General features: G+C 47.5%; 1 protein-coding gene across 1 annotated transcript; it reads left to right on the top strand.

The window, feature by feature from the left end:
* Nucleotides 1-727: 727 nt before the first annotated feature.
* On the top strand, nt 728-14,001 carry LOC103582612 (dedicator of cytokinesis protein 1-like; the record flags this gene model as incomplete). The annotated part of the gene is made up of 6 exons (XM_008564162.1): nt 728-795; nt 5,264-5,389; nt 8,693-8,817; nt 9,983-10,081; nt 11,048-11,120; nt 13,849-14,001. Coding segments are annotated over exons 2-6 (457 nt in total), but the record flags the coding sequence as incomplete, so codon positions are not given.
* Nucleotides 14,002-14,376: the final 375 nt, after the last annotated feature.

Here is a 14,376-nt window from a genome sequence, read left to right as displayed (position 1 = left end):
CTCCTGACTCATGGGCCCTGAAAACATTGATGGTTTGCATTCATAATCGTGGCCTAGTGTCACTTTTCAGACATGGCAGTCGTTGGTTAGTTGTGTTCTCTGAAGATGACGCCATTCTTCTCACGCTAACCACTCGAGGCTCTATCGCGTACACGGTCGCAAGGGGTAGTGAAGGAAGCTGCCTCGAGCAGTTATGTTGAGGTTGAGGGATCTTTTTTTTTTTTTTAATCTTGATTTTGCTTTTCCTTTCATACCACCTGCCCCTTGACCTATGCTGTGTTCAGAATTATCAAAATCAAAGAAATGGCCATAAACATTCTTTGGGATTAAATGCCTTTCAAGCACGTTACTTTCAGATGAGTCCCCCTTTTATAATTGTCTGGTGGAAGTGGGTGGAAGCCCAGAGCATGTTTATTTCTTGGGGAGAGGGTCGCCCCCGTTTGCTTTACTTCTCTCTCGAGGTTCAGCATTTTCCTGATCAATGCTTTTCCCTGTTTCTCTTGTCACCTATCCTGTCCTTTGTTGTGCGTTGACTCATGATGCCTCTCTCTCACACTCTGGGATGATGCTCTCTCGTGTTCCCTTGTTACGTGACCCACGGGTCTCTGTGCCCCTCTGTCTCCTGTGGTCTCGGTCGTCCCGTGCCCTCCAGGCTCGCATTGGATGACGCCTTTCGACACAAGCCGCTCAACATGTCATCCCGTTTTTCACCCAGGGTGGCAGGGGAGAATGACTTCCTTCAGACTGTTATAAACAAAGTCATCGCTGCCAAAGAAGTCAACCACAAGGGGCAGGGTACGTATTTTACTTCTTTGTTTCTATCCATGTTTATTTCCGTGAATGTGGGACAGTGCTGTCTGTTTGGCGTTTACTATGATTTTGATAATGATGGTGACGATGACGACCCTGACAGTTTGGAGAGTCCGTGTAATGGTTGTACCCAACGTATAGCTTATGTGGGTTTTGTGGCTGGTCTCTTTTGTAAGTGTTGTTGAGAACCAGCCTCCTGGATGAGAGTGGGAGGCTGAGTGGGATATGGTTATGTGTTTAGAGACGCATGGGGACATTGGACGTGACCCCTCCACGTGTGTGCTTCTCTCTGTTTGTCCTCGCCCGTGTTACGCACCCATTGCTGCCATGTTATTTTTGGGGACCTTCCTCCAGTCCCCCACCTTGAGAATGGCTTCATTTGTGCAGATCAGTTCCCCTTTGGTTCTCACACTCATCGTTTTTAATCCCACACTGACATGTGTCCGAGCAGCCGACAGTTCTGTTGGCGGGAGCCATAAATCAATCAACACGGACTAGTGACAGTTGGCACTCGGCTGCCCAGGAGGGCTGCCAGAACACGGTTACTACGGCCCCGCCTCCCGCCTGAGGGGAGGTCACTTTCTGAACGTCAGGGATCCACGTCTCCATCCTTGATCTGATAGAGACTTCCCATAAACTCAGTAGGGCTTAGGTGGATAGGTCTGTTCCATTGTCCAGTTACCGTATGTCACTAGACTTTTAAAAAGCAGTGATCTTGAGTCACTTATCATTATTCCAAAGGAGAGTATGAATTGAATCTTAAGAATGTTCTGGAAGAATGAGTCTTCCTAGAGCTCTTGCAGGGAACTTCAGGAGCTTTCTTCTTGTGTGAACTACCCCCCTCTCTGGCAAACAATAGCAGAACAAACCCAAACCCGGACTGTTCATGAAATGTGGCCTCTGCAGATAGAGCAATTTTAAGCTGACCCAGGACCCAGCTTCTCATAAATTAACAGTCCTCCTAATTTGCACTTTAATTGAAAACCACAGGGAGGTCCAGTTCAGGCTGTTTACATCGGAGTCCCTCTCAGCTGATCATTCAACCCCGAGCCGGGGCTCCCCTTGGGTCTCCAGTTTCTCTTGCAGTCATCAGGGTTTTGATAAACTTTCATGACAGAGTCATCAGGAATAGTGGGGATTGGTGTCAGGCCACCAGGAAATTACTTGGAAGGAGGACCCAAAGCCTGCCTCTGCCAGTTTCACTGGTGTTGGCCAAAATCTATGGAGCTGGAGAAACACCTAATGCCAAATTCCTTGAACTGCCAGGGAAGGGAGAACATTTTCAGGTCATTGTGAGAACTGGGAGACAGGAACCATGACAGTTTTTTGAAGGGGATCACAGGTGCCTTTTTGAATCAAATTGCACTGTGGCAACATTACAAGCTCAGTTTTACCTTGAACCTGAATATTTCTCCAGGGCTCACTCTTAAGCAGAATTCAGGTTATTCCAGAGAGAGCTGCAAGATGTGGCCCAGTGAGTGCTGTATAGATGTAGCTGCTGGGTTTGCAGGGCTTCGCCCAGTGGAGCTCCTGTGCTTTGATTAGTGGTGACCCAGGCCCACCCCGAGGCTTGCTTGTCCATCAAGCCACAGTGAAACGGTACCTGGAGTGGGAGGGGCAGGCAGGAGGTATTAATCTTCACAAAGAACCTGTGGGCTTTCCCACACTCCGCTGTCCCAAATCCCTGCCTGTCTCTTCTGAGCTCATTCTAGGCTTTGGCCTATTTTAGGTTTACATCAGCATTTTTGCTGGTCACAATCAACAAAATCTTTTATATTTAATCCAAATTACTCTGATCGCTGAACCCAGAGGTGCTGTTCTGTGTGGACAGTCAGCCCTCAGATCCCTGCAGACATCTACTTCCATTGTTTCAGATATAATGTTGTGTTCTAGTTCTTTTTGTTTTTAGTTGTTCTGGTTAAGCAAATGTCAACTCAAAACGGACTTTTTCCTTGGTGAAAATTGGCCTCATTTTTTCCTGTGAGGAAAGCATTTTAAACTCAATGTAATCAGGAAAATTTAATCTCCATGTTTAAATCGTGTTGTAACAAATCTAATTATGTCACTAATATACCAGTTTATGAACTAAGATATTTGAGCAAACTGGTATTTGTGAGAAAGAAAAGGTATTGGAAAGGCAGATATCTAATAGCGTTATTTAATGCTCCATCCTTATGTCTTTGACCTTTATGAGTAATTTCCTCACCACATCCTGCAGTTCTTCCAAGAGTGTCCTCCTGTTAGGTTTATTCTGAGATGTTCGTTCTCCTGGGCAGCTTCAGGACTCACACCCCTAAAATTTGAGAAACTGCATCCTGGTGTTCCAGTAGGCACCAGCTACTATGATAAGTCCCCGTGTACTCCTGTGTCTTCTTGACTTTAGGATGAGGAAGGGTCCTTGCAGCCTCCCAAGCTACCTATCACCCCCTCCCCACTGTGTCTTGGGGCTTCAGCCGCCCTGGGGTGGGCACATGCCTGGAATCCCCTCACTTCCTGCAGATCTCAGTCAGTCTTGAAATCCCTTCCTCAGAGGAGCCTCCAGGATCCCCTAAAGTGCAGTCTTGGGGATGCCCTCTCAGCGAGCTTGGGACTTTTCCTGGGAGAGCTCTCTGCAGTTGCGTATTTCTCTGAGTATCTGACCCTTACAGTGGAAGCTAAGTCCTATGTGGGCAGTGCCCAGTGTGTGCCTGGCACAGAGTAGGTGCTTACTAGATACTTTTCCATAAATAAAGGTCTCCCTAGGTGGCGAGAGGAAAGGGGCTGTCACCAGCTGGCAAAGAACAAACATCATCGGTGACTTGACTTTCTCAGTCACAAGTAATGTAAGTCTCTGCAAAGGAGAAAGATGTTTCCAGGACAGCTGCTATGGGATTAGGTAACTGGAGGACAGGTCGTGCAGTGTAGGGTTAAATCAAGTAGAGCCGCCCCTGGCAGGAGTGACCTAATTGGTGTTCCTTGTGTGGATACATCAGACATCATCCAAGGGCTGCGTGCAAGGCAAGCCACTTGGGGACAAGGTCTGTGGTTTTCGCATTTTTCTCCTGTTGAGTGCAAAGTGTTGGGTTCACCAGTGATGTGTGATTGGCCTCTGCTATTTGGAAGCATCAAGAGAGGGAACAACTACACAGACAGACACACAGACACATGTACACGTGCACACACACACACACACACACACACAGACATGCAGACACACGCACACTCCCCGTAGACACAGAGACACAGATACACACACAGATGCACACACCCCCACCGATACACACAGACACACAGATATGTACGCACCCCCACAGACACACACACATGCAGACAAATGTAGACAAACACAGACACAGACCCAAACAGATACACACAGACACATGCATAGACGTACAGAGACACGTGAACACACACTAGTGTGTGGATGCTAGTGTGAGGACAGACACTTTGACATTCTAATGGACAGATGGGGTCCACAGAGCTGAGTGGTGGGGGAGCAAGTAGGCCAGTCCCCAAGGCCTCAGGAACGATGTGCCAGCCCACGGTGGCAGCCCCTTCCCACCTGGGAGGAGGTCACTATCCTTGAAAGCAGCTGATGGAGCCGAGTGACTGCTTCACCCCCTGCTTTTGACTAGTTGAGAGTGTCTGATTTATTCCCTGTCATTGTCACCCGGTTGACTGGTTGACCGCTGCTCCAGAGCTTTTGCACGGAGGCCGGCCCTCCGGTTCTCCTTTGGTGTGGCTGGGGCAAGCAGGGCACACACCCACACACGCCATGCTCTCCCCAGGGCACCCTTGGGGTCTTGGTTCCAAGGTTTCAAAAGTCTTCTTTTTCCCCCTGGGAGAAAAGAGCTGAGTGACATCTGGAACATCCTTTCCTCCTTTGCTGTGCTTTGTGAAATGGAGGGAGAGGCCTGCTTGGGCTGTGGTGGCCTGGCTGTGGGGGGCTGGCCCGCTGTTGTCCCCGTGGCCCTGTGGCCTTGCACGGTGCTGCTCATCTGGGGAGCGTGGTGCTGCTCTGCATGTCGAGGCTTTCGTGGGTTCCTGCAGCTGTGCATTCACCTCCTGAGTCCTCCCGGCTGTCGTTCTTCCCAGCAGACTGGAAAATGACAGCTTTCTCAGTCCACTCCCAGAAAAATGCTACCTTCTGATTTATCTTAAATGTATGTCAACTCGAAAGCGTCAGTGGTCCTTGGCAGACTGACTAGCAGGAGCACGTGGCTGTTCCTGTGCATTAGTCCCTGTCCATGAGTCACTCCAGGGCAGGATCCATATCCCTGCTGATCAGAAGTGGCCAGTTCTCCTGTGCCCAGCCCTTCTGCCCAGCCCTTCTCCTTCTCATACACCCACATTTGCTCTCAAGATGCTAAACTGTGAATTAAAAATTGCTCATTTATTGAAATTGGTTTCGTGAAAACTTTTTCTAAAAATGTGTAAAATAAAACATGACTGAGAACATCCATTGTGTTTCTAGGTTTGTGGGTAACATTGAAATTACTTCCTGGAGATATTCATCAGATTCGAAAAGAGTTTCCTCATTTAGTGGACAGGACCACAGCAGTGGCTCGCAAAACAGGATTTCCAGAGATCATCATGCCTGGTAAGAGGTGGATCATTCAGGGCTTCTGAGCATGGCGTGGATGTAGCCAGCCACAGAGTGACCGGGTATGTGGGCAGTAACATGCACGAGCTCTGGCAAGGACAGGGCTGAGCTAGGGCAGGTGATGTGTAAGCCCCAGCTGGGTATGGGTCACCCTGGGAGTCAGGGGCTGCAGCCTGAGTGCTGGAATATGCACATTGGCCACCTGGATCCCAGGATGGGGTCAGCTCCCCCCAACTGCAAGGGTTATATGAGGGAGGCATGGACACCCAACAGATGTCTGGGTAGACATCCGATCAGAGGAAGGAACGGTGGTTAGAAAGTCAGCTGCCCAACATGCAAACCATCTCAGGATGAGTGGAAGAGTTAGACGATGTTTGTTAATGCCACACCTGTACCTGCTCAGTTAGTATCAGTTGTCGTACTAGTATTGCTCCAGCCCAACATGGGTTTAAGCTGACTGAAGTGATAATGGCATTCCATGCTAACATTAATCTTTTGTATTTACAGAATACTTTTCGGTTTCCAAATAACATTTATATTAATAATCTGATTTGATCCTCAGGGGATCTTGGGGAGCATGTTAATATTTATCTTTTGTATCTCTGTGATACTTTTTGGTTTGCAGGTAATGCTCACATTAATAATCTAACTTTATCCACATAAGGATCTTGGAAGCCTGCAAATTGGTGTTGAACTAATTCCCATCAAGATTAAACAACAGCCTAAAGTCACACAGCTAATGAGTAGTGGAAATGGGGACAATCCACCCCAAGTCTGACAACTCCGTGCAGCCTCTTTTTATAGGCCTGTGCTGTATACTTGCAGAGAGCGGTGGCTACTCAATGTACATGCTCTAAGAGTTAAAGTTTTGCTTATTTTAGTTCAACCTTGAGTCATGTTCTTTCTACTCCCTTTGTCTTTTAGGGCTGTTGTGGGTTATTGAATACTCTGTCTTATTAATCCATGTGAAAGACATCTAAAATTAGTTAAACTTAATAATAGTTAGGCTCACTTGTACAGGAGAAAGTGTGATATTTAACACATTATGAAGCTATGGAATAGCTGTTACTTGTATGTGTCAAGTCTATATGCAGCAAATTAATTTAGTCTTCTTAATGGAAATGGATAATTTTTGTACATATTGTTTGCATTCGGATTCAAGATGTGCATTTATATATTGGGATGAAGTCATTGACAACATGTGCGTATCTCAGTGACCTTAGGGTGTCCTCATGCTCAAAGGGAAACCCAGGAAACTTCCATTTCATGCCAATAGTGTTTCTCTTATAATTGATAGACTTAAAAAGTAAGTCTAACCTCTTAGTTTATCTCATGATTGATTCATGGGGAAACATACAGCTGACCATTGTTCTGGTAGGTTCCATGTGCTAAGTCCCAGGTCAGGGGTCCCCTAGGGAGGGATTCTAGCTTGAGGGGTCACCACGTTCTCTGCTGGCTGAGTAGTGACTGACTGGGCTGTAGGCACTGGAGAGACAGCACGGGTGGTTTTCAGTGAGACTCCCTGCCTTTTGCCCAGCAGAACCTGTGCAGACCTGTCTTGTCAGTTGTCTTAAGGAGACAGTGGGGAGCCTGTCATGTTGTCCTTGCTTCTGGATCCTCCACCTTCTCTGGATCCACTGGAATCCTGGACTCCTCCTGAAAGGTCCAGGCAGAGGAAGCAGAGTTTTCCTTCAAGCCGGGAAGGTGGCTAGAGCCCATCTGTATCTATTTCCAGTTCCTTCCTCCCCAGAATGGGAACCCCATAGCTGGGGAAGCAGTTGCTGAGGTCCCTTTGAGAATGCTCACCTATGGGGTTTACCTACTCCCAGTGAAGTCTTGCTTCTGGATGGCCCTGGAGTACTGAACTCCAGGTGAACATGGGCGCAAGGCTGTGGGGGTGTCACGTCACTACCTGGCACATGTCAGTTCTCCAGCTGGTGATACCCTTAGGAAGCTCTTTCAGTCCTTCTTGATTATGGTTTTTGTGCCTTGGCAGAGTTTTCAGGTGAGAGGTCAGTGTAGGCTGGAGGTTAAGTGACTTGTCCGAGGTCACACAGGTTGTTGCTGTCAGGTGTGGGATGGGCAGCCTTGCCTTCTGCCCTGGCGACGCTCCATCATTCCAATGTCCCTCGTGGTCAGTGTCAGCGGCTGTGACCAGGCTTCCTTTCCTAGCAGCTGCTGGGGCTGCAGAGTAACCCACTGGGTTGGTTATAATAATGACTTTTAAATGAAAGCTTAATTTAATAGTTGGATATACTAAAAGCCAAGATGGAGCAGTAGAGAACAAACACACAGAACCCAGGAAAGCAAAGGGAGGGTTTGTTTTTCCCTCAAGGAGTCCTTGTCATTTAGCTAGAGTGGGTTGTTTTCCACTCTTGACGTCCTTGCTCCTCTCTCCTGTGGGAGATGGTGTCAGGCGTGGGAGGTGGCCAGACAGACGCAGAGGAGCAAGCCCTGGGGTGGTGACGCTTCCTCTAAATCATGTTGCCAACGAAGCTTGCAAAGTTTTCCCAGTCGGACCATTATCAGGAGTTTCCTGTATTCTTAGTAGGAAGAAGAGTCATGAGCACATTTCTTTTATTTTTCTTCCCCCTACAATTAAAGGCCCGTCTCACTTGGAAATGTGCCGGTCTGTTTGCTGCTTCTTCTGTCTGTGGTCCCTGTTTGGAATCCTGACAGCTGCCTGCCAGAGGAGAAGAGCCATGCAGAAAGTCTCTCTCTAGACCTGTCCCTTGTTCCTGATCCTTCGCTTCTGGTTCTAATTCTTAACCAGCTTTTAGTTCGACATCTGGAATCATGCTTTTTAGAAGATGCACAGGAGGCCAGCATTGCCAGTTATTATCCTGTGTGTGCCAGCTGTGTTGTGACATTCCTTGGCAATTGAGGACTTGGACGACCACAGCCGGCCATCTAACAAGGGATGATGATGTGGGTTGTGATGGCCATGGCCCTGGAGAGGGCATGGCTCCTTGCAAACCCATCGACAGCATTAGAGCCGCTCTGGGCATCGGCTGCTCACAGCAGCATAGAGGGTCCTCTGCCCAGATGAAGAAATAACCAGATAATTAGAGGCTTAGACATTTTCCCTTTTTCCAGAAAGTCTTATAATGATGATTATGCAAATAGCTTTTGTAATGCCTTTAAATGCTGAAACTGTTTTGTAGAAAATATATCCTAGTCATCCTCATACAGGATTTATAGTATTGTGCTAGGATGGGTATCACCTTAGATAGCGTTGCAAAATTCATGGCTAGGTCATGAATAAGGGGTTGGTTTTAAAGGTGTGACTTTTACCCCCAGGTGATGTTCGAAATGATATCTACGTAACATTGGTTCAAGGAGATTTTGATAAAGGCAGTAAAACTACAGCGAAGAACGTCGAGGTCACTGTGTCTGTTTATGATGAAGATGGGAAGCGACTGGAGGTATTTATTGTGTATAAGTTGTACTTTCCAGGAGTTTCCCTGGCTATGCTGAACAATAGGACCAGTCCTAGGTGGGGCCGTACCCCTGTCTGTCAGGATGAGTGTCTTCTCTTGCTTCGTGTTTTCCAGCTTGCCTTCCAGGGCCTGGTGTCTACGGGGTCCTGGTATTAGCCTGTCTCAGGGGATCCCTGTGGCCTTGACCATCTTCTTTGCCCAATCCTATTGCAGTCTCATTTGCCAGCATAAACCCAAGGCCCCAAGGTCTGGCAAGCACACTAGAAGTACAGATGCCATTATTATCACCCTTTGAGAGATGAGGAAACTGAGGCCTGAGAAATCAGTCAGTTGCGCAGGGTCCGAGAGCTAGGATAGGTGAAACTGGGGCCTGAAGCTGGGCGTCTAACATCTACAGCCCAGTCTCTGACCTTGTGCTCTACCAGCTGGTAACCAATACCTTCTGCTTCCATGGTCACGTGGCCTGCAGGGCCTACCCCTGGAGGACCTGGTGGTCCAGGAGGTGCTCAAAGGCTGTGACCTCTTCTGATGACCAGAGGCCAAACCAGAACAGGTGTCCTGCAAGGTGCTTCTTTGGACTGAGGCTAGAGGGCTGGGTTCTTCTGGGCCCACATGGTCAAGGGCAGTGCCCTGGGCTTGTGCCTGAGGCTCAGCTGTGCCGAGAGGGGGTGGCACCCTTTCTCTCGTTGAGGGTCACTGCCTGCTTGTCTCTGGGATCAGGTGGTGCTGCCTTAGCTCTTGAACATTACCAGCATGTCTCCCGTTGGAGACAGGTGGGCAGTGTTCATGGCTTGCTACCTCCGTTTTGGTGTGCAGCCCTTCATGCTAGACCTACTGAACAAGTCAGGCCACTGCCTGTGGATCCTAATGTTAAAGTTGTTAGGGATGAGGGTAGGAGGGGTGGAGGACAGATTGATCCTCATGTCTTGTAACCATCCAGACCTTAAATGTCTGAGAACAGGGCTTTCGTCTGGCCACTACCTTCAGACGGATCTGTCCATCTCTTGCTGGGAAAACATTTCATTTGCCATGGGGTTTATCCGTGTTCCTGGACTGCTCTCCCTCCCCTTCTGAGCATATATAGTGGGAGACGTATGCCATGTCAAGCTCTATGAGATCTTATGTGAACTCTTTATGCTTTCTTTTAAAGCATGTGATTTTCCCGGGTGCTGGTGATGAAGCGATTTCGGAGTACAAATCTGTGATTTACTATCAAGTAAAGCAGCCGCGCTGGTTTGAGACCGTTAAGGTATTATTTACATGGTGATCTTATCACAGGGGGTTGATTGTGAGATGCTCATTTGTGTCCCAAGGAAATCCCCACCTCCCACCCAGCCCCAGGCTGCTCCCCGAGGGTCTTTCTAGGCTGGCAGAGTGGCTCTCCCCACAAAGTCATTCAAGGTTGCTAAGGAACCACACTGGCATTTCTTGGAATACATTTACTCTCATCTCCTTTTGGACATAAAATAGGACTTTCATGGAGACAGATGACAGAGTCTTTTAAAGATAGCTGTTGTCTTTCTCTTCTCAGGTCTGTTTTATGTGTGGCGTGCTGTCTTTACACAAAAGGGGAAAAACAGAGATGACAGTATATGGAGGTGATTGCTGTGGAGACAGATTCTGCTCCTGTGGTGTGGACACGGAGCATTTTCATAATGCACCGCACTCGGGTATTCACAGTAGCCCCCATGGTAGACACCAGCCTGCTACCAGGAGCTTGAATATTCGAAAACCCGGCCAGGGGTTGGCTTTGGAATACAGACGTTAGATGTGAGAAATAGGTACAGTCTTGGCTTACGGGCAACGTGTATTAGGTCTTTTTTTCTTTCACTGTAATGTGACAACAAGAAAGGTTTCTTGCTGCAGTTGCGGGCAGGTCACTGCAACTGCAGAGGGAATATAGACACCTCCTTGATGGGGCTAAAAACAAAAAGGCAACTTTGAAAAATAGAATCATAACAGTAAGGATCAGAACATTTAGAAAAAATCCAGCTGTCTCTCAGAATCATCTTGGCATCCTTTATAATATTATTTTGTTTAAATTTTCAAAATGCATTTTGCCTTTAGAAAATTATATAGGGGTTTAAATATACAGTACTTTCACCATTGTGGTGCAGAAACTCTTCTACTTGTGCCTGGTGTGTCCAGTTGAATAAAGCTGTTAATGCTAGAAGATGTTGGTAAAGGTGCTTAAATCCCCTTTTCAATTCTTAAGGTGGCCATTCCCATTGAGGATGCTAACCGCAGTCACCTTCGATTTACCTTCCGCCATAGATCATCACAGGACTGTGAGTAATAAACACTTTATTATCTCATGGCTTCTTCAAGGGGAAACTAGGGGAAAAGCTCAGTAGGCCACACTTGTTTTTTCTAGATTGCTCTAGAACTTGGTTATTGTAATGCAGGGAGGTCTCAACACTTCAGCTCATTTTCCACTTTAACTGATTCCTGGGAAATGTTTTCATTGAGCAGATCTCAGGAGAACTTAATTTTCTTCTCCAGTTCCTGTAATAACTGCTACTCCCTGTTTTTTTTTTGGTTTTCTGTCTTCGGTTGAACTTGTAATATTATTCCATTCATCAGAAAAGTCACTGAGATATAATAAATGATTCTCAAAAAGGGGCTCTCAGTGCTCTTTGTCCTGCAATTGAAAACCTGAAAACTTTTTGTCTTTCCCAGTGGCCCCTGGTGTCTGGGGCTCGGGCAGAGCATTTCCCATAGACACTGATGCGATATTGACCATGATGCCAGGACTCGGGAGGAAAGCTCTGATGTTCAAGCCACTCACCTGCAAAACGGAAGTGGGGGGAGCAGCGGCCTGAAGGCCGGCTAGGAGGATGGGGCCTGAGCATCCCATACTTGCCTGAAGGGGGTCTGCTGATTGTACATGGCACGCTTCATGGCTGAAACAATAGGATAGTAATTATTAGTAATTGTTAGCTTACATTCAGTGTGCTCTCACTATGTGCCTGACACAGGGATTTTGCTATATTATTTGGGTTAGTCCTCACAAGAATCCCATGTGCCACCAATACTATTGTCGTTACTTCCCTTGTTACAGATAAGGAAACTGGGTCTTAGACACTCAAGTCAGTGGCCCAAAGTCACCCAGACAGGCAGTGGAAGAGTTTTGGTTCAAACCCAGTCTGTGTGTCTGAGCATTATACTCCAGTACCTTAGGGGAGTGGTGAGGCCACTTTGTCACCTGGTCTTTGCTTATCACCTGCTGTATACACAGCAAGCTGCTGGGGTTTCTCCTCTTGAAGAACTTAGGTTTGAGCTGACTTGTGAGGTTTGTTTGCAAGAACCTACTAGGGCATGGCAGCTGGGGAACACCACATGAATTAGGTAGAGGCGCGGCATGAGCAGAATGGGGTTGGGTGAATGGGGGAGGCTTGAGGCACAGGTGTGGCCTCAGCCAAGGCATGGTTAGTGTGGTGGACTCGGTGCCCTGCATGAGTGATGCACAGGGCGTGGAGTGGACCAGAGCATGGATGCAGTGGGCCCAGACCCTCTCAGTTGGTAAGCCCTGCTGGAGGGCAGTCCAGGGCTCCTGTAAACACATCACCCTGGGGACATCAGGAGAGTGGGGGACTCTGAGGGCCGAAGGAGGAAGCAGGGCAGGACAGAAGTCTAGAGTCCACAAAAGACTTATCTCAAAATCATGCTCTTCCTTTTTAACAAGCTCATCCTTTCTAATTAATAAATTACTAGGGCAGAGGGATATCTTCTGTAGCATTTTAATTTTCAAAATCCTTGTTTTTCTTGTTAGTTTTAAGTACTCATTATAGACAAGATGCAATCACCTGACATACCAAGAATCATTTGCATAATTAATGAAGTCTCCACTGCCACAGCTTGTGGGGTTTTGCAGACATGTTGTGCATCATAAGTGTGCTGCTGATGACATCCTGGGATGTCAGCTGCTGGAGTGATGGTGGCCGTCTGGGCCTTTCCTCTGGGCCTGTGTGCAGAGACCCTGGGGCAGAAACAGGTGGAAAGAACTGAGGCCGTATTGGCCACCCTAGTCAAATAGGGCTGCTTTCCACTGTAAAAGGGAGTTGAACAAAGGAACAAGTGGTGGGATTTCTCACACCCAGATCTGTCATTGGGACTGGAGGGTTTGGTGCTGATGTGCTGATAGATGCCTTCCCGACACATGTTAGCAATTCCAGATGCATCGGATCATGTTTTGCATGAGTTCAAGCATGTGTGGTCCCCGGGTTCAGTTTCCCAGGAGCTGAGTTTGCCTTGATTGTGGTGGGCTTACCTGGGTGGGTCCAGGGATGGGCAGCCCTGCCCAGTGTCCAGAACTCATGTCCTCCTCCTGTGGTCCCTAAGGTTCTATACACGTGTAATAGAACCATCCACCTCATTATGGCTGCTCATGAGCATATAGTGAAACTCAGTCCCTTCCTTGGATATGAAGATGGAAAATGTTAATGGAAAGTGCACTTGTCGTATGCCACCTCACAGAGGATCTGTTGAAGCCTCCGCTGACATCACTGTCACACGTCTTTCCCTGCCACAGCAGCTCTCAGGGAGGCATGTTTTTATTTTTTCAAGTCAGCCCAAACTTAAGAGGAATTGTTCTTTGCCACTTGAACATTAAAATACTTTGTGTTCAGTGCCCTTTTACAAAGTTATTTTTTAGACTCCTAGGGTACAGGTATTTTATTCTGTTCCTCCCTTTATTTTTGGTTGTTCGGTCATTCATTCAGTTGTTGAATTTGCCAGCATTTACTGAGCACTGACAATGTGCGAGAAACTGATGGATACCCCAGGAATGCAAAGGTTAATGGGACATCTTATTTCGTGTGGTGGCGTCTTAGGTTAAATATTTCGAGCCCCTTACTCAGGGACGGTGGATGTGTGGTCTTTCCCTCTCTACCTCTGTCCTTTCATCTCTGAAAAGAGAATTTTGGGTATGTAATTCTAAAGGTATTTTCTAGCTCTGGAACTCAGTATTCTACGCTGCACTCAGACTGCAGATTCATGGCGACGCGCTTTCTGCAGTTCAGACTCCTGCCCGCTCCTGCCTGGCCCGCTCCTGCCTGGCCCGCTCCTGCCTGGCCCGCTCCTGCCTGGCCCGCTCCCGCCTGGCCCGCTCCCGCCTCCTTTGGCTCTCACTGTTCACCCTGCACCAGCCGCGCTGGCCTCTGTCCCCATGTGAGCCACACCTGTTCCACTTGCGGGCCTCTGCATCGGGCTCTGTTTCTGGAATGTTTTCGTCTTGGCTCATGTGCTGTCCGTCTTCTCAGACCTCTCCTGACCATGCATTCAGATTGTCCCTATTCTCACTGTGTCACCCTTTAACAAAAACCACCACGTTTTGTTTTCTTTATTATCTGAAATAATTTATTTGTTTGTTAGTCATTTCCTAAGGTATATCAAATATTTATAGCATACCTATTGTATGCCAGGTACTATTTTATGCCCTGGGAAATAGCAGTAAAAAAATACACAATGTCCCTTACATTCCAGACTCCAGTGGACAAAACCAATAGTAAACAGCAACAAATTCTCTCTCTCTCTCTCTCTCTC

This window comes from Galeopterus variegatus, unplaced genomic scaffold (genome assembly GCF_000696425.1).
Source record: "Galeopterus variegatus unplaced genomic scaffold, G_variegatus-3.0.2 Scaffold16990, whole genome shotgun sequence".
NCBI classification, from domain to species: domain Eukaryota; kingdom Metazoa; phylum Chordata; class Mammalia; order Dermoptera; family Cynocephalidae; genus Galeopterus; species Galeopterus variegatus.
This window is presented reverse-complemented; position numbering and strand designations above follow the sequence as displayed.